General features: G+C 60.9%; 1 protein-coding gene across 1 annotated transcript in view; it reads right to left on the reverse strand.

Annotated features, from left to right (window-relative positions):
- LOC311220587 (DNA-directed RNA polymerase II subunit RPB1-like) overlaps window positions 1-18367 on the reverse strand; it is a gene marked incomplete at its 5' end in the record, with an annotated part of 41253 nt that extends 22886 nt beyond the window's left edge. Inside the window, 11 exon segments of the mRNA XM_084304150.1 lie at window positions 621-715; window positions 977-1145; window positions 2745-2954; window positions 5842-6052; window positions 10116-10240; window positions 11092-11224; window positions 13031-13227; window positions 13229-13252; window positions 14529-14666; window positions 14668-14691; window positions 18296-18367. Coding sequence (XP_084160276.1) covers window positions 621-715; window positions 977-1145; window positions 2745-2954; window positions 5842-6052; window positions 10116-10240; window positions 11092-11224; window positions 13031-13227; window positions 13229-13252; window positions 14529-14666; window positions 14668-14691; window positions 18296-18367 — 1398 coding nt within the window.
- Between the last annotated feature and the right edge of the window lie 4 nt (window positions 18368-18371).

Consider the following 18371-nt stretch of genomic DNA (forward strand, 5'->3'; position numbering starts at 1 on the left):
ACACCCCCAAAACCCCAGGAACTGGTCCTCAAAATGCCCAGGGAGCGGCCCCCAAAATGCCAGGGAGCAGCCCCAAAAACGGCCCTAAAACCCCAGGAACTGGTCCCCAAAACGCCCAGGGAGCAGCCCCAAAAATGCCTCCAAAACCCAGGGAGTGGTCCCCAAAACCCCGGGGAGCAGCTCCCAAAAACCCCAGAGAGCAGCCCCCCCAAAACACCCCTAAAACCCTAGGAACTGGTTCCCAAAACGCCAGGGAGCAGCTCCCCAAAACCCCGGGGAGCAGCACCCCAAAACACCCCCGAAACCCCAGGAACTGGTTCTCAAAATGCCCAGGGAGTGGCCCCCAAAAACACCCCTAAAACCCTAGGAACTGGTCCCCAAAATTCCCAGGGAGCAGCCCCAAAAATGCCCCCAAAGCCTCAGGGAGTGGTCCCCAAAACCCTGGGGATCAGCCCCCCAAAACACCCCCAAAACCCCAGGGGAGCCTCCCCAAATGCCCCGAAAGCCCCCCAAAAGGCCACCCTAAAGCCTCAGGGGCCCCCCCAAAACCCCTGAGGGCCACCCTATAGCCCCAGGAGCCCCCCAGATCCCCAAGAGCCCCCCCAAAATCCCCCCCCCACCTCGATGACATCCTGCTTGGCCTTCTTGATGGTGTTCTGGATGTCCTGGTACGTCTTCGCGTCCGCGATCGAGTCCCCGATGCCGATGGTGTGCCCTGGGGGTGGGATGGGGAAGGGGTCAGGGGGGGCGCTCCCCACCCCATTGCACCCCCCCGTAACTCCCAACCCTATAAGGCCCCAAAAACCAAGACCCCAATACCAAGAAACACGCCCAGCATCCCCTTAAGCCCCCCCAGCTCCCCAATTTCACCAGGAAACGCAGCTCTGAGGGGCTCCCCGCGCCCCCAGGACCCCGTTTTGGCCCCAAAACGGGGGCCGGGCCCCCCCCGCGCCCCCAAACCCCGTGCCCCACGGACCCTCGATGAGCAGCCAGTTGTTGATGACGGTCTGGATGTTGCTGTAGAAGAGGCGGGTGGTGTCGTGGCCCATCTCCAGGTAGGAGATGTGCACCAGCGAGCCGGCCGAGGTGCCCAGGGACTTCTTGCACAGGATGCCCATGATCAGCTCCCCGTTCTCCACGATCACCTGCAAATAGGGCGGGGGGCTTCAGGGGGGGGGATCCGCAACCCCCCCCCAGCACCCGGCACACACCCAAGGGTGCCCCCGGGTTTCCTCGCAAAGCCCTCGGGATCTCTTCATCCGCTCGGCGCTTCCACGCTGAAACCCTGCAGCTCCCCAGAGCCACCCCAAAAGGCCCCCAGTGTCCCCATGTCCTCACAACCATCCCCAGAACAACCCTAAAGCACCCCAAAGCCCCCCAGGACCACCCCCACGTCCCCACAACAGCCCCAGAGCCGCTCCAAACCCCACAGACTGTTCCTACAGCCAACCCCAGAGCCACCCCAAAAGGCCCCCAGACCTTCCCCATGTCCCCACAACCACCCCAAAATCCCCCAGGCTGTCCTCATGTCCCCACAACCACCCCCACAACAACCCTAAAACACCCCAAAGCCCCCCAGGACCACCCCCACGTCCCCACAGCAGCCCCAGAGCCGCTCCAAACCCCACAGACTGTCCCCACAGCCACCCCAAAAGCCCCCAAAGCCCCCCAAGACCATTCCCATGCCCCACAACCACCCTAAAGCCACCCCAATCCGTCACATTCCCCCCAAACACCCCCGAGACCATTCCTGCATCCCCCCAACAACCCCTAGAGCCACCCCAAACCCCCCAGACCACCCCAAATCCCCCCAGACCGTCCCCACCTCCCACCCAGTCCCCCTACAGCACCCAGCACCCACCCCAGTCTCGTACCCACAACCCCACAGAAGCCCCCTGCTCCTTCCACCCACCCCAAAACCCCCCTAAACTCCCCCCAGGGCCTCTCCCAAACCCCTCAGCTCCCCCCCAACCCCCTCCCCGAGCACCCAAGGGTGCCCCCAGCCCCACCTCAGTGCCCCCAGAAGCCCCCAGCTCCTTCCACCCACTCCAAAACCACCCCAAAACCCTCTGCTCCTTTCACCCACCCCAAAAACACCTCCAAACCCCCCCAGGGGCTCTCCAAACCCCTCCAGTTCCCCCCCAATTCCCCCTCAGAGCACCCAAGGGTGCCCCTGGTCCCCATCTTGGTGTCCCCAAAACCCTTACTCCTTCCACCCACCCCAAAACCACCCCAAACTCCCCCCAGAGCCTCTGCAACCCCAGTCAGCTCCCCCCCAACCCCTCCCCAAGCACCCAAGGGTGCCTCCAGCCTCACCTTGGTGTCCCCAAAACCCCTGCTCCTTCCACCCACCCCAAACCCACCCCCAAAACCCCCCAAAACACCCCCAGGGCCTCTGCAACCCCCCTCAGCTCCCCCCCAACCCCCTCCCCGAGCACCCAAGGGTGCCCCCAAATCCCCACCTCAGTGCCCCAGAAGCCCCCAGCTCCTTCCACCCACCCCAAAACCACCCCAAAACCCCCCCAGATCCTCTCCAACCCCCCTCAGCTCCCCCCCAACCCCCTCCCCGAGCACCCAAGGGTGCCCCCAGGCGCCCATCCTGGTGTCCCCAAAACCCCTGCTCCTACTACCCACCCCAAAACCCCCCCAAAACCCCCCAAAACCCCTCCAGAGCCTCTCCAACCCCCCTCAGCTCCCCCCCAACCCCCCTCCCCGAGCACCCAAGGGTGCCCCCAGGCGCCCACCTTGGTGTCCCCGGGGGAGATGTGCTTGTAGGGCCCGCTGTCCTCGTCGTCGGGGTGGGTGCTGTGGGTGCGGATGCAGTTGATGTGGCCGGGGATGATGAGGGAGAAGATTTGCTTCCCCGTCCACAGCGGCCGGGGCTTGAGGATGGCGGGCTGCGGCACCTTCCCGTCCCACGTCGACAGGAACATCAGCAGGTTCATCACCTCGCCCTGCAGGAAAAAAAACCCCTCAGCGGCCCCAAAAGGCACCCCGATACCTCCACGGGGCGGCACCCCCCGCTAGGACCCTGGCGGAGCGGTGGCGGGGCGGCCTCAAGTGTTTGTATGGGGCTGGGATGTCCCAAAGGAACCCCAAATCCTACTTACCACTACACGAAGGTGTTCCTCAAATGCCATAAATACATCCTACACATCTGGGATGCCCCTAAAGTACCCTAAATCCTACCTGCCACAACACCAAGGTGCTCCCAAAATGCCATAAATAAATCCTACAGATCTATGATGTCCCAAAAGTACCCCAAATCCTACCTGCCATAACAAAACGTGGTCCCAAAATGCCCTAAATACATCCTATAGGTCAGGGATGTCCCCCAACAACCCCAATTCCTATCTGCCACTACACAAAGGTGCTCCCCAAATGGCCTAAATACATCCTACACATCTGGGATGCTCCCCAACAACCCCAAATCCTACCTGCCACAACACCAAGGTGCTCCCCAAATGCCCTAAATACATCCTACACATCTGGGATGCCCCAAAAGCACCCCAAATCCTACCTGCCACTACACAAAGGTGCTCCCAAAATGCCCTAAATACATCCTACACATCTGGGATGCCCCAAAAGTACCCCAAATCCTACCTGCCAGTACACAAAGATGTTCCCCAAATGCCCTAAATACATCCTAGAGGTCAGGGATGCCCCAAAAGTACCCCAAATCCTACTTACCACTACACGAAGGTGCTCCCAAAATGCCCTAAATACATCCTACACATCTGGGATGCCCCAAAAGTACCCCAAATCCTACCTGCCATAACAAAACGTGGTCCCAAAATGCCCTAAATACATCCTATCGGTCAGGGATGTCCCCCAAATCCTACCTGCCACAACACAAAGGTGCTCCCAAAACGCCCTAAATACATCATATAGGTCAAGGATGCACCACAAGCACCCCAAATCCTACCTGCCATACCCAAACATGGTCCCAAAATGCCCTAAATACATCCTAGAGGTCAGGGATGCCCCCAAAGCACTCCAAATCCTACTTGCCACAACACAAAGGTGCTCCCAAAATGCCATAAATACATCCTACAGATCTAGGATGTCCCAAAAGCACCCCAAATCCTACCTGCCTCAATGCAAAGGTGCTCCCAAAATGCCCTAAATGCATCCTAGAGGTCAGGGATGCCCCAAAAGCACCCCAAATCCTACCTAATATAGCTAAACGTGTTCCCAAAATGCCCTAAATACATCCTATAGATCTGGGATGCTCCCCAACAACCCCAAATCCTACCTGCCACTACAAAAAGGTGCTCCCAAAATGCCATAAATACATCCTAGAGGTCAGGGATGCCCCCAAAGCACCCCAAATCTTACCTGCCATAACCAAACATGGTCCCAAAATGCCCTAAATACATCCCAAAACCCCCGAGAGCCACCCCAAATCCCTTGGAAGCTGCCCTAAGGCCTCAGCGTGCACCAAGAGCTATCCAAAACCCTCCAGGGGCCACCCCAAAACCCTTAGAAGCTACCCTAAAGACTCAGGGGGTACCGAGGGCCACCTGAAATCCTCCAGGGACCACCCCAAAACCCCTGGAGGGATACCCCAAAGCCCTTGGAAGCTACCCTAAAGCCTCAGCGGGTACCGAGGGCCACCCCAAAGCCCCCAGGGGCCACCCCAAATCCCCCGAGGGCTACCTCAAAGCCCTTAGATGCTACCCTAAAGCCTCAGGGGGTACTGAGGGCCACCCCAAAACCCCCAAGAGCCACCCTAAAACCCTTGGAATCTACCCTAAAGCCTCAGCGGGTACCAAGAACTACCCAAAATCCTCCAGGGGCCACCCCAAAACCCATAGAAGCTACACTAAAGACTCAGGGGGTACCGAGGGCCATCTGAAATCCACCAGGGGCCACCCCAAAACCCCTAAGGGCTACCTCAAAGCCCTTGGAAGCTACCCTAAAGCCTCAGGGCCCATCCCAAATTCCTTGGAAGCTACCCTGAAGCCTCAGTGGATACTGAGGGCCACCCCAAAACCCCTGAGAGCCACCCCAAATCCCTTGGAAGCTACACTAAACACTGAGGGGGTACCGAGGGCCATCTGAAATCCTCCAGAGGCCACCCCAAAACCCCTGAGGGATACCCCAAAGCCCTTGGAAGCTACCCTAAAGCCTCAGGGGGTACTGAGGGCCACCCCAAAACCCGCAAAAGCCACCCCAAAGCCCTTGGAAGCTACCCTAAAGCCTCAGGGGGTACTGAGGGCCACCTGAAATCCTCCAGGGGCCACCCCAAAACCCCAGAGAACCACCCCAAAGCCCTTAGATGCTACCCTAAAGCCTCAGCGGGTACCGAGAGCCACCCCAAATCCCTCGGAAGCTACCCTAAAGCCTCAACGGGTACCGAGAGTCACCCCAAATGCCCTGAGGGCCACCCCAAATCCCTCGGAAGCTACCCTAAAGCCTCAGCGGGTACCGAGAGCCACCCCAAATCCCTTGGAAGCTACCCTAAAGCCTCAGCAGGTACCAAGGGCCACCCCAAAGCCCCCAGGGGCCACCCCAAAACCCCTGAGGGCTACCTCAAAGCCCTCAGAATCTACCCTAAAGCCTCAGGGGGTACCGAGGGCCATCCCAAATCCTGCGAGGACCACCCCAAATGCCCTGAGGGCCACCCCAAATCCCTCGGAAGCTACCCTAAAGCCTCAGCGGGTACCGAGGGCCACCCCAAATCCCCCGAGGACCACCCCAAATGCCCTGAGGGCCACCCCAAATCCCTCGGAAGCTACCCTAAAGCCTCAGCGGGTACCGAGGGCCACCCCAAATCCCCCGAGGACCACCCCAAATGCCCCGAGGACCACCCCAAACTCCCCCCCCCGGGGTGCTCACGCGCTCGAGGAAGACGTCGCGCTTGGTGAACTTGCGGACGGCGGTGAGCGTGTCCTGCACGATGCCCATGACGGGGCGGTTGGACTGCGGGGTGACGATCATGCGGGGCACCATGGCCAGCTCCTGGATCTCCGCCCGCGTCTCCAGCGACTGCGGCAGGTGCAGGTTCATCTCGTCCCCGTCAAAGTCCGCGTTGTACGGGGTGGTGACGCTGCGGGGGAAAGGGGACGAGCTGGGGGGGCGCCGGGGTAGCCTTGGGGACGCGTCGCGGGGGGGTTTGGGGGCATAGGGACAGGTGTGGAGACATTGGGGACCTGTCACAGGGTGGGTTTGGGGGCTCTAGGACAAGTTTGGGGACATTGGGGCAGCTTTGGGGACACTGAGGATACATCACAGGGTGGGTTTGGGGGCATGGGGACAGGTTTGGGGACGTTAAAGTAGTTTTAGGGACACTAGGGACATGTCACGGGGGGTTTGGGGGCGTTAAAGTGGTTTTAGGGACACTGGGGACACGTCACGGGGGGGGTTTGGGGGCATAGGGACAGGTGTGGGGACATTGGGGCTGCTTTGAGGACACTGGGGATATGTCACAGGGTGAGTTTGGGGGCATGGGGACAGGTTTGGGGACGTTAAAGTAGTTTTAGGGACACTAGGGACATGTCACGGGGGGTTTGGGGACGTTAAAGTAGTTTTAGGGACACTAGGGACACATCAGGGGGTGGGTTTGGGGGCATAGGGACAGGTGTGGGGACATTGGGGCTGCTTTGAGGACACTGGGGATATGTCACGGGGAGTTTGGGGGCATGGGGACAGGTTTGGGGACGTTAAAGTAGTTTTAGGGACACTAGGGACATGTCACGGGGGGTTTGGGGACGTTAAAGTAGTTTTAAGGACACTGGGGACACATCACGGGGTGGGTTTGGGGGCATAGGGACAGGTGTGGGGATGTTAAAGTAGTTATAGGGACACTGGGGACCTGTCACAGGGTGGGTTTGGGGGCTCTGGGACAAGTTTGGGGACATTGGGGCAGCTTTGGGGACACTGGGGATACATCACAGGGTGGGTTTGGGGGCATGGGGACAGGTTTGGGGACATTGGGGCAGCTTTGGGGACACTGGGGATACATCACAGGGTGGGTTTGGGGGCATGGGGACAGGTTTGGGGACATTGGGGCTGCTTTGAGGACACTGGGGATACATCACAGGGTGAGTTTGGGGGCATAGGGACAGGTTTGGGGACACTGGGGACCTGTCACAAGGCGGGTTTGGGGCTCTGGGACAAGTTTGGGGACATTGGGGCTGCTTTGGGGTCACTGAGAATACATCACGGGGTAGGTTTGGGGGCATGGGGACAGGTTTGGGGACGTTGAAGTAGTTTTAGGGACACTGGGGACCTGTAACAGGGTGGGTTTGGGGGCTCTGGGACAAATTTGGGGACAGTGGGGCAGCTTTGGGGACACTGGGGACCTGTAACAGGGGGAGTTTGGGTGCACAGGAACAAGTTTGGGGACATTGGGGCAGTTTTAGGGACACTGGAGATGTGTCACAGAGTGAGTTTGGGGACATTATGGCAAGTTTGGGGACACCAGGGAACTGCCACAAGGTAGGTTTGGGGAAACAGGGACACGTTTGGGGACACTGGGGCAGTTTTAGGCACACTGGGGACCTGTCACAAGGTGGATTTAGGGACACAGGGACAGCTTTGGGGACACTGGGGACCTGTCAGAGGGTGGTTTTGGGGACATTGGGATTAGGTTTGGGGCACGTCGCAGGGCAGGTTTGGTGGCACTGGGACAAGTTTGGGACATTCAAAGAGGTTCAGGGACACTGAAGACCTGTCACGTGGCACATTTGGGGACAGCAGGACAAGTTTAGGACATTCAAATAGGTTTAGGGCCGCTGGAGACCTGTCACAGGGCAGGTCTGGGGACACTGGGTACCCATCACGGGGCACTTCTGGGGTCACTGGGACCAGTTTGGGGACACCGGGAACCTGTTGTGGGGCTGGTCTGGGGACACTGGGACAGGTCTGGGGACATTACAACTGGTCAAGGAGCAGGTTTGGGGACATGGGATAGGACACTGGCCATATAGCCGGTTTGGGGACACCAGGACAGGTTTGGGGACACCAGGAACCTGTCACTGGGCAGGTTTGGGGACATGGTGACAATTTCGGGACACTGCATACCTACTGTGCAGCAGGTTTGGGGACACCGGGGCAGGTTTGGGGTCCTGGGGCAGTTTTGGGGTCACAGGGCCATTTTGGGGGAGTTTTGGGGCTGTTTGGGGGGAGTTGTGGGGTCATCTAGTGATTTTGGGGCTGTTTTGGGATCACGGGGCCATTTTGGGGGGAGTTGTGGGGTCATTTCAGGGTTTTGGGGTCATAGGACCATTTTTGGGGGAGTTGTAGGAGCCATTTTGGGGCTGCAGGGCCATTTTTGGGGGAGCTGTGGCGTCATTTTAGGGTTTTGGGGAGGTTTTGGGGTCACGGAGCCATTTTGGGGCTGCGGGGCCATCTTGTGGGGAGTTGTGCTGTCATTTGGGGGTTTTGGCACTGTTTTGGGGTCACAGGGCCACTTTTGGGGGAGTTGTGGGGTCATTCTGGGGTTTTGGGGTCATGGGGCCATTTTGGGGTTGTGGGGCCATTTGGGGTCACGGGGCCATTTTTGGGGGAGTTGCGGGGCCATTTTGGGGTATTGGAGCTGTTTTGGGATCACGGGGCCATTTTGGGGGGAGTTGTGGGGCCATTTTGGGGTATTGGAGCTGTTTTGAGATCACAGGGCCATTTTGGGGGGAGTTGTGGGGTCATTTTATGCTTTTGGGGTTATTTTGGTGCTGCAGGGCCATTTTTGGAGGAGTTGTGGGGTCGTTTTAGGATTTTGGTGTGATTTTGGGATCATGGAGCCATTTGGGGCCTGCAAGGCCATTTTGGGGGATTTTGGGGCCATTTTTGGGGTCGTTGTGGGGGGCATTTTGTGCTTTTGGGGCCGTTTTGGTGCTGCAGGGCCAGTTTTGGAGGAGTTGTGGGGTCGTTTTAGGATTTTGGTGTGGTTTTGGGATCATGGAGCCATTTGGGGCCCGTGGGGCCATTTTTGGGGATTTTGGGGCCATTTTTGGGGTTGTCGTGGGGGCATTTTGTGCTTTTGGGGCTATTTTGGTGCTGCAGGGCCGGTTTTGGAGGAGTTGTGGGGTTGTTTTAGGATTTTGGTGTGGTTTTGGGGTCATGGAGCCATTTGGGGCCTGCCAGGCCATTTTGGGGGATTTTGGGGCCATTTTTGGGGTCGTTGTGGGGGGCATTTTGTGCTTTTGGGGCTATTTTGGTGCTGCAGGGCCATTTTTGGAGGAGTTGTGGGGTCGTTTTAGGATTTTGGTGTGGTTTTGGGATCATGGAGCCATTTGGGGCCCGTGGGGCCATTTTGGGGGATTTTGGGGCCATTTTTGGGGTCGTCGTGGGGGCATTTTGTGCTTTTGGGGCTGTTTTGGGGCTGCAGGGCCATTTTTGGAGGAGTTGTGTGATCGTTTTAGGATTTTGGTGTGGTTTTGGGGTCACGGAGCCATTTGGGGCCCGTGGGGCCATTTTGGGGGATTTTGGGGCCATTTTTGGGGGGAGTTGTGGGGTCATTTTGTGCTTTTGGGGCCGTTTTGGTGCTGCAGGGCCATTTTTGGAGGAGTTGTGGGGTCGTTTTAGGATTTTGGTGTGGTTTTGGGGTCACGGAGCCATTTGGGGCGTGCAGGGCCATTTTGGGGGATTTTGGGGCCATTTTTGGGGTCGTTGTGGGGGCATTTTGTGCTTTTGGGGCCGTTATGGTGCTGCAGGGCCATTTTTGGAGGAGTTGTGGGGTCGTTTTAGGATTTTGGTGTGGTTTTGGGGTCATGGAGCCATTTGGGGCATGCAGGGCCATTTTGGGGATTTTGGGGCCATTTTTGGGGTTGTCGTGGGGGCATTTTGTGCTTTTGGGGCTATTTTGGTGCTGCAGGGCCGGTTTTGGAGGAGTTGTGGGGTTGTTTTAGGATTTTGGTGTGGTTTTGGGGTCATGGAGCCATTTGGGGCCTGCCAGGCCATTTTGGGGGATTTTGGGGCCATTTTAGGGGTCGTTGTGGGGGGCATTTTGTGCTTTTGGGGCTATTTTGGTGCTGCAGGGCCATTTTTGGAGGAGTTGTGGGGTCATTTTAGGGTTTCGGGGTCATGGAGCCATTTGGGGCCTGCAGGGCCATTTTGGGGGATTTGGGGGCCATTTTTGGGGTCGTTTTGAGGTTTTGGGGCCGTTTGTGTACCTGAGGTTGAGGCGGAAGGTGGACCAGGGCAGGATGCGCACGCGGTGCCCCATCATGGACATCTTGTGCAGCGTGGGCTGCCGGTTGAAGATGACGATGTCCCCGTCACACATGTGCCGCTCCACCTGGGGACACAGCCCGCGTCACCCCAAAAACCCCAAACCGGGGGTGCTCCACCCTAAAACCCGGGGCTCCCCCATAAAACCGCTGCTTTTCGACACCCAAAATCCCACTGCTATACCCCAAATGCTCACCGCTCCTCAGGAAACCCCAAACCTGGGATTTCCCGAACCCAAAGCTCAAACCCGAAAATTGATCCCCTAAAACACAGAGCTCTCTGGAACCCCTAAACCCCAACGTTTTCCCCCAAATTCCTGCAATCCTTCAAAAACCCCAAAGTGAAGGGACTGGCCCTACAGCAGAAGGACCGACCCCAACCACACGAAGCTCCCCCCACACCCCAAACCCAACGCTCCCCTCCAAATCCCACCATCATTAAACCCCCCCAAATTGGCTCCTGGACCCCAAAAGCCCCCGGGGCTCTCTGCAAACCCTAAAGGGGGACCAAAACTGGGGGGCTCCCCCTAAAACCGCTGCCTTTCAACACCCCAAACCCCATTACACCACCCCAAACGCTCACCACTTCTCAGGAAACCCCAAAGCAGGGACTCCCCAAACCCAAAGCTCCCCCCATGAACCCAAGGACCAAGCCCTAAATTTCAGACCTCTGTGGGACCCCTGAAACCCAACATTTCTCCCCAAATCCCCTCATTCCTTTAAAAACCCCAAAACGAGGGAACTGGCCCTACAACACGAAGACCGACCCCGACCACACAAAGCTCCCCCCACACCCCAAACCCCCCGCTCCCCTCCAAACCCCACCACCTTTAGAACCCCCAAAACCGGCTCCCGGCCCCCCCCCCCAAATCCCCTGGGGCTCCCCCAAACCCCGCAGCGGGTTTTGGGGCCGTGGCACCTTGTAGCCGGTCTGCAGGTGCAGGTCGCTGGGTTTGGGGTGGAAGCGCAGGTCGATGCGGTCCCCGTTGTCCCTAATGATGTACTTGGCCCCCGGGTACTGGCTGTTCCCCCGCCGCACCAGCTCCTGCAGCCTGGGGGGGGGCACCGGGGGGTCCCCAAGTGTCCCCACACAACCCCGTGTCCCCACACGTCTCCCCAGATCCCCCCTACACCCCCTACACCCCATAAACGACCCCCACATCCCCCCCGCTCCATCCCTGTCCCCGCACACCCCCCAAATGTCCCCGCGTCCCCCCCCATGCTCCCGTGTCCCATTTGTGTCCCCCCCCCAGTGTCCCCATGTGTCACCCCGTGTCCCCTTTTCCCCCCTATGTCCTGTGTCCCCCCCATCCCCCAAAAGCATCCCTGCCCCCATACACGTCCCCCCAATGTCCCCTGCCCCCAATACATCCCCCCCATGTCCCCGTGCCCCCCGTCCCCCCAGCTGTCCCTGCGCCACCCCCCCCGTGTGTCCCTGACCCCATGTCCCCTGTATGTCCCCCATACGTCCCTCCCGTGTCCCCCCATACCCCATATGCCCCCCCTTGTCCCCCAGATGTCCCCCCATGTCCCTACGTCTTCACCCCCCCCCACATCCCTGTATCCCCACGCCTTGTCCCCATGTCCCTCATACCCTACATGTCCCCCCCGTGTCCCCCTGTCCCCCGTATGTCCCCCACATCTCCATCCCATGTCCCTGTCCCCCCAATGTCCCCCACACCCCATATGCCCCCCATGTCCCCCTCCCATGTCACTCCCTGTCCCCTATGTCCCCCTCATCCCCCCCCGTGTCCCTGTCCCACCCCTTGTCCCTGTTCCCCCCATGTCCCCCCCAGGCCCCCCACATCCCCCATGTGCCCCCCCACCCCCCATACATCCCTCCCGTGTCACTCTGTCCCCCCCATATCCCTGTCCCCCACAAACACTCCCGTCCCATACACCTCCCCCATACATCCCCCCAATGCAACCCCTGTGCCCCCCATGTCCCCCCCATGCCCCCCCCCATGCCCCACATCCCCCCCCATGTCCCCCCCTCACTGGTCGATGTTGAAGGGGGTGACAATCTCGGCGAAGGTCACCTCCCCCATACGTCCCCCAACGTGTCCCCCGTGCCCCCCACATCCCCCCTGTGTCCCCCACATCCCCCCCCCATGTCCCCCCCATACCGGTTGATGTTGAAGGGGGTGACCATCTCAGTGAAGGTCACCTCCCCCATATGTCCCCCAACGTGTCCCCCGTGCCCCCCACGTCCCCCCCCCATGCCCCCCCATGTCCCCCCCACGCCCCCTGTGTCCCCCCCCGTGCCCCCCCCCCCCCGTACCGGTCGATGTTGAAGGGGATGACGATCTCGGCGAAGGTCACCTCCCCCATACATCCCCCAACGTGTCCCCTGTGCCCCTCATGTCCCCCCCATGTCCCCCCCATGCCCCCTGTGCCCCCCACGTCCCCCCCCTCACCAGTCGATGTTGAAGAGGGTGACGATCTTGGCCAAGGTCACCTCCCCCATACGTCCCCCAACGTGTCCCCCGTGCCCCCCACGTCCCCCCAGTGCATCCCCTGTGCCCCCCACGTCCCCCCCACGCCCCCCCCATGCCCCCCCCCCCTCACCGGTCGATGTTGAAGGGGGTGACGATCTCGGCGAAGGTCACCTCCCCCATACATCCCCCAACGTGTCCCCCGTGCCCCCCACGTTCCCCCCACGCCCCTTAGTGCCCCCCCTGTGCCCCCCGTGCCCCCCCACGTCCCCCCCCTCACCAGTCGATGTTGAAGAGGATGACGATCTCGGCGAAGGTCACCTCCCCCATACATCCCCCAACGTGTCCCCTGTGCCCCCAATGCATCCCCTGTGCCCCCTGTGTCCCCCCCCTGTGCCCCCCCTGTGTCCCCCCCCCCCTCACCGGTCGATGTTGAAGGGGGTGACGATCTCGGCGAAGGTCATGTTGGCGGCGATGGAGCGGGGGACGCCCACCTGGTCGATGGCCAGGTTGGGGTCGGGGGTGATGACGGTGCGCGCCGAGAAGTCCACGCGCTTGCCCATCAGGTTGCCCCGCACGCGGCCCTCCTTGCCCTTCAGCCGCTGCTTCAGCGACTTCAAGCGGCCGCCCCGACTTCTGCATCGCCTGGGGGGGGGGGCGCAACGGGGAGGGGTGGGGGGTCAGGGGGCTGCAAGGGGGGCTGGGTGCCCAACGGGGACCTCCAGGGGTCACGTAAAGGTGGTCCCGGGGGCTCCTTGGCTGCCACGGTGGCCAAATTGAGGGGTTGGTGGCCACATGGGGGGGGGCTGTGGCCACATCAGGGGGCTGGTGGCCACCTGGGGGGGGGGTCTGTGGCCACCTGGGGGGGTCACAGAGAACCCCAAGGGACCTCCAGGGGTCAGGTGGGGTGGCCCCCGGGGGCTCCTTGGCTGCCACGGTGGCCAAATTGAGGGGTTGGTGGCCACCTGGGGGGGGGGCTGTGGCCACCTGGGGGAGGTCAGTGGCCACCTGGGGGGGTCACAGGGCTGATGGGGGTCCCAGAGCCCCCCAAGGGACCCCCAGGGGTCAGGTGGGGCGGCCACAGTGGTCACATCAGGGGGGTGGTGGCCACCTTGGGGGGGGGTCTGTGGCCACATCAGGGGGTTGGTGGCCATGTGGGGGGTTCAGTGGCCACATGGGGGGCATTGGTGGCCATCTGAGGGGGGGGTCCTGGACACCCCCAGGGGTCACACAAGGTGGCCCCAGTGGCTCCTTGGTGGCCAAATTGAGGGGTTGGTGGCCACGTGGGGGGGACAGTGGCCACATCAGGGGATTGGTGGCCACCTGGGGGGGGTCTGTGGCCACATCAGGGTGTTGGTGGCCATGTGGGGGGGGGTCACAGACCTGACTGGGGGTCCTGGACACCCCCAGGGACCCCATGGTGGTCATGTGGGGCAGCCCCAGTGGCTCCTTGTCTGCCACGGTGGCCACACAGGGGGGGTTGGTGGCCACATGGGGGGGGTCAGGGCCCTGCCCCACACCCCCAGAACCCCCCTGGCAGCTCCTTGCCCACCACGGTGGCCACTTGGGGTGTGGGGGGTTGGTGGCCACATGGGGGGGGTCAGGTCCCTACCCCACACCCCCAGGGACCCCCTTGGCAGCTCCTTGCCCACCACAGTAGCCACTTGGGGGGGGATCACTGGCCACATGGGGGGGGGGGGGGGGGGGTTGGTAGCCCGTCCCACAACCCCACGACGGTCTCAGAGACCCCACCCCCCACCCCAAAACCCCCCCCCTGTGCCCACACAGCGCAGCCCATCCAACTCACTACCCACCACGGTGGCCACATCGGGGGCTCAGTAGCCACGTGGGGGGCTCGAGGACCGTGCCCCACACCCCGTAACCCCCCCCGTAACCCCCCCGGGGACCCCCCCCCACTCACGCGGGGCAGCCCGGGCAGCTCGTTGTCCACCATGGTGGCCACGTGGAACTGCAGCAGTTTGACGTCCTCGGCGATGACGTGCGCGGCCGCCCCGTTCTGCTCGTTGCGCCGCAGCTGGTTGTTGATCTTGACGATGTCGGGCCAGCTTGTGCGTCAGGTCGTCCTATGGGATGGGATGGGATTGGGGTCAGCGCCACCCCCCGACCCCAAAACCAGGCTGTGTCACCGGCCGCAAAAACGTAGGGGATCCCAAACGGACCCCGAACGCGCGTTGCGCCAGCCCAATCCCAAACTGGGTGTTCCCCATCACACAGTCTGCAACACCAAAGCCCCGACCCCAAAACCTCCACACCAAGCCCCTCACCCCCAAAACGCCCCAATGCTGGCATCCCCCCAACCCCAAACACCCCCAACCCCAAACACTGGTATTCCCCCAGCCCCAAACACACCATAACCCCAAATTCCTCAACCCGAGCCCCAACCCCCAAACCCCAAAGCCCCAACCCCAAAGCATCCACACCAAGCCCCTCAGCCCCAAAACGCCCCAACGCTGGTAACCCCCAACCCCAAAACAGCCCCAAGCCCTAAACACTGGCACTCCCACAGCCCCAAACACACCATAACCCCAAATCCCTCAACCCAAGCCCCAAACCCCAAAGTCCCCAACCCCTGACCCCAAAGCCCCCAGCCCCAAAGCCCCCAGCCCCAAAACCTCCACACCAAGCCCCTCACCCCCAAAACGCCCCAACGCTGGCATCTCCCAACCCCAAACAACCCCAATCCCAAAACTGCCCCAACCCCAAAACAGCGGTATTCCCCCAGCCCCAAACACACCTTAACCCCAAATCCCCCAACCCTAAGCCCCAAACCCCAAAACCCTCAACCCCAACACGGCCTTGAACATCCTGACCCCCAAAATGCTCCCCATTGCCCTTGACCCCAAAACCCCCAACTCTAAGTAAGTCCCAAAGCTCCCAAATCCCAAAGAACCCCCAACCCCCAGACCACCACCACACCTGGTTGTGGGCCAAGCCCTGCATGACAGCGCGGTGGCAAAGAAGCCTTCCCTTCCCCCAATCCCAAACTGGCCCTAAACATCCCAAACCCCAAAACACCCCTGACCCCAAAAGCTCACCCCAAAACTCCCAACCTAAGCCCTCTAACCCCAAAACCTTCACCCCAAACCCCCAGCCCACCTGGTTGTGCACCAAGCCCTGCATGACTACAGCAAGGGGTGGCACAGAACCCCAGAACCCAACCCCAAACTGCAACCCTAACCCCAAACTGGCCCCAAATGTATTGAACCCCAAAACACCCCTGGCCCCAAAACCCCAACCCCCAGCCCAACTGGTTGTGTGCTGAGCCCTGCATGACGATGGCAGGGCACACGGCGAGGGGGGGGCACAGAACCTCACCTCACAACCCCAAATTGCGACCCTAACCCCAGACTGGCCCCAAACATCCTGAACCCCAAAATGCCCCTGACCCCAAAAGCCTCACCCCAAAGCCCCCCTGACCCCAAACCCCAACCTGGTTGCGTGCGGAGCCCCTGCATGACGATGGTGGGGTGCATGTCGAGGGGGGGCACAGAACCCCAGAACCCAATCCCAAATTGTGACCCTAACCCCAAACTGGCCCTGAATATATTGAACCCCCAAACCCTCCTGACCCCAAAAGCCTCACCCAAAGCCCCTCTGACTCCAAAACCTTGACCCCAAATCCCCACTTGGTTGCGGGCCAAGCCCTGCATGATGACAGCAGGGTGCATAGAAGCACAGCCCCAACCCGGCCCCGAACGTATTGAACCCCAAAGCCCCCCTGACCCCAAACCCCAACCCCGAAGCCCCACCTGGTTGTGCATGGAGCCCTGCATGACGATGGTGGGGTGCATGTCGAGGGGGGGCACAGAACCCCAGAACCCAATCCCAAATTGTGACCCTAACCCCAAGCTGGCCCCAAACATCCTGAACCCCAAAGCCCCCCTGACCCCAAAAGCCTCACCCCAAAACATCTCTGACCCTAAAAGCCTCATCCCTGTTCCCAAACCCACCTGGTTGCGTGCTGAGCCCTGCATGACGATGGCAGGGCACATGGAAGCTCTCCCCCAACCCCAAACTGGTCCTGAACACATTGAACCCCAGAACAGCCCTGACCCTAAAAGCCTCACCCCAAAGCCCCCTGACCCCAAAACCTCCACCCCCAACCCCAACCCGGTTGTGGGCCAAGCCCTTGCACGATGACAGCGGGGTGCATAGAAGCACAGCCCCAACCCAAAAGTGGCCTGGAACATCCTGAATCCCCAAACGCCCCTGACCCCAAAAGCCTCACCCCAAAGCCCCCCTGACCCCAAAACTCTGACCCCAAACCCCAACCTGGTTGCGCGCCAAGCCCTGCATGACTACGGCGGGGCGCACAGCGAGGGGTGGCACAGAACCCCAGAACCCAACCCCAAAATGTGACCCCAACCCCAAACTGTCCCTGAACACCCTGACCCCAAAGCCCCCCTGACCCCAAAACCCTGTCCCCAAAGCCACCTGGTTGCGTGCCGAGCCCTGCATGATGACAGCGGGGTGCATAGAAGCACAGCCCCAACCCGGCCCTGAACATATTGAACCCCAAAGCCCCCCCTGACCCCAGAACCCCCACCCCAAAGCCCCCCTGACCCCAAAACCCTGACCCGAATCCCACCTGGTTGTGCGCCGAGCCCTGCATGACGATGGCAGGGTGCAATGGCAAGGGGTGGCACAGAACCTCACCCCCCAACCCCAAATTGCGACCCTAACCCCAACCTGGCCCCAAACATCCTGAACCCCAAAACACCCCTGACCCCAAAAGCCTCACCCCGAAGCCCCCTGACCCCAAAATCCTGTCCCCAAAGCCACCTGGTTGCGGGCCAAGGCCTGCATGATGACAGCAGGGTGCATAGAAGCCCAATCCCAACCTGGCCCTGAACATATTGAACCCCAAACCCCTCTGACCCCAAAAGCCTCACCCCAAAGCCCCCCTGACCCCAAACCCTGCCCCCAAACCCCAACCTGGTTGCGGGCCGAGCCCTGCATGACGACGGCGGGGTGCACAGCGAGGGGTGGCACAGAACCCCAGAACCCAACCCCAAATTGCGACCCTAACCCCAACCTGGCCCCAAACATCCTGAACCCCAAAACATCCCTGACCCCAAAAGCCTCACCCCAAAGCCCCCCTGACCCCAAAAGCCTCACCCCAAGCCCACCTGGTTGTGTGCCGAGCCCTGCATGACAATGGCAGGGTGCATGGCAAGGGGTGGCACAGAACCTCACCCCCCAACCCCAAGTTGCGACCCTAACCCCAAACTGGCCCCAAACATCCTGAACCCCAAAACACCCCTGACCCCAAAACCCCCACCCCAAAGCCCCCCTGACCCCAAAACCCTGTCCCCAAAGCCACCTGGTTGCGTGCCGAGCCCTGCATGATGACAGCGGGGCGCATGGCGAGGGGTGACATGGAAGCCCAACCCCAAAGTGGCCCTGAACATCCTGAACCCCCAAACACCCCTGACCCCAAAAGCCTCACCCCAAAGCCCCCCTGACCCCAAAACCTCCAACCCCAACCCTAAAGCCCACCTGGTTGCGGGCCGAGCCCTGCATGACTACAGCAGGGCGCATGGTGAGGGGTGGCATGGAAGCCCAACCCCAAAGTGGCCCGGAACATTGTGAACCCCCAAACACCCCTGACCCCAAAAGCCTCACCCCGAAGCCCCCTGACCCCAAACCCCTGCCCCCAAATCCCACCTGGTTGCGGGCCGAGCCCTGCATGACGACGGCGGGGCGCACGGCGAGGGGGGGCACGGGCAGCACGGTGCAGACC

Source organism: Netta rufina, assembly GCF_964035555.1.
Source record: "Netta rufina genome assembly, chromosome: 35".
NCBI classification, from domain to species: Eukaryota; Metazoa; Chordata; class Aves; order Anseriformes; family Anatidae; genus Netta; species Netta rufina.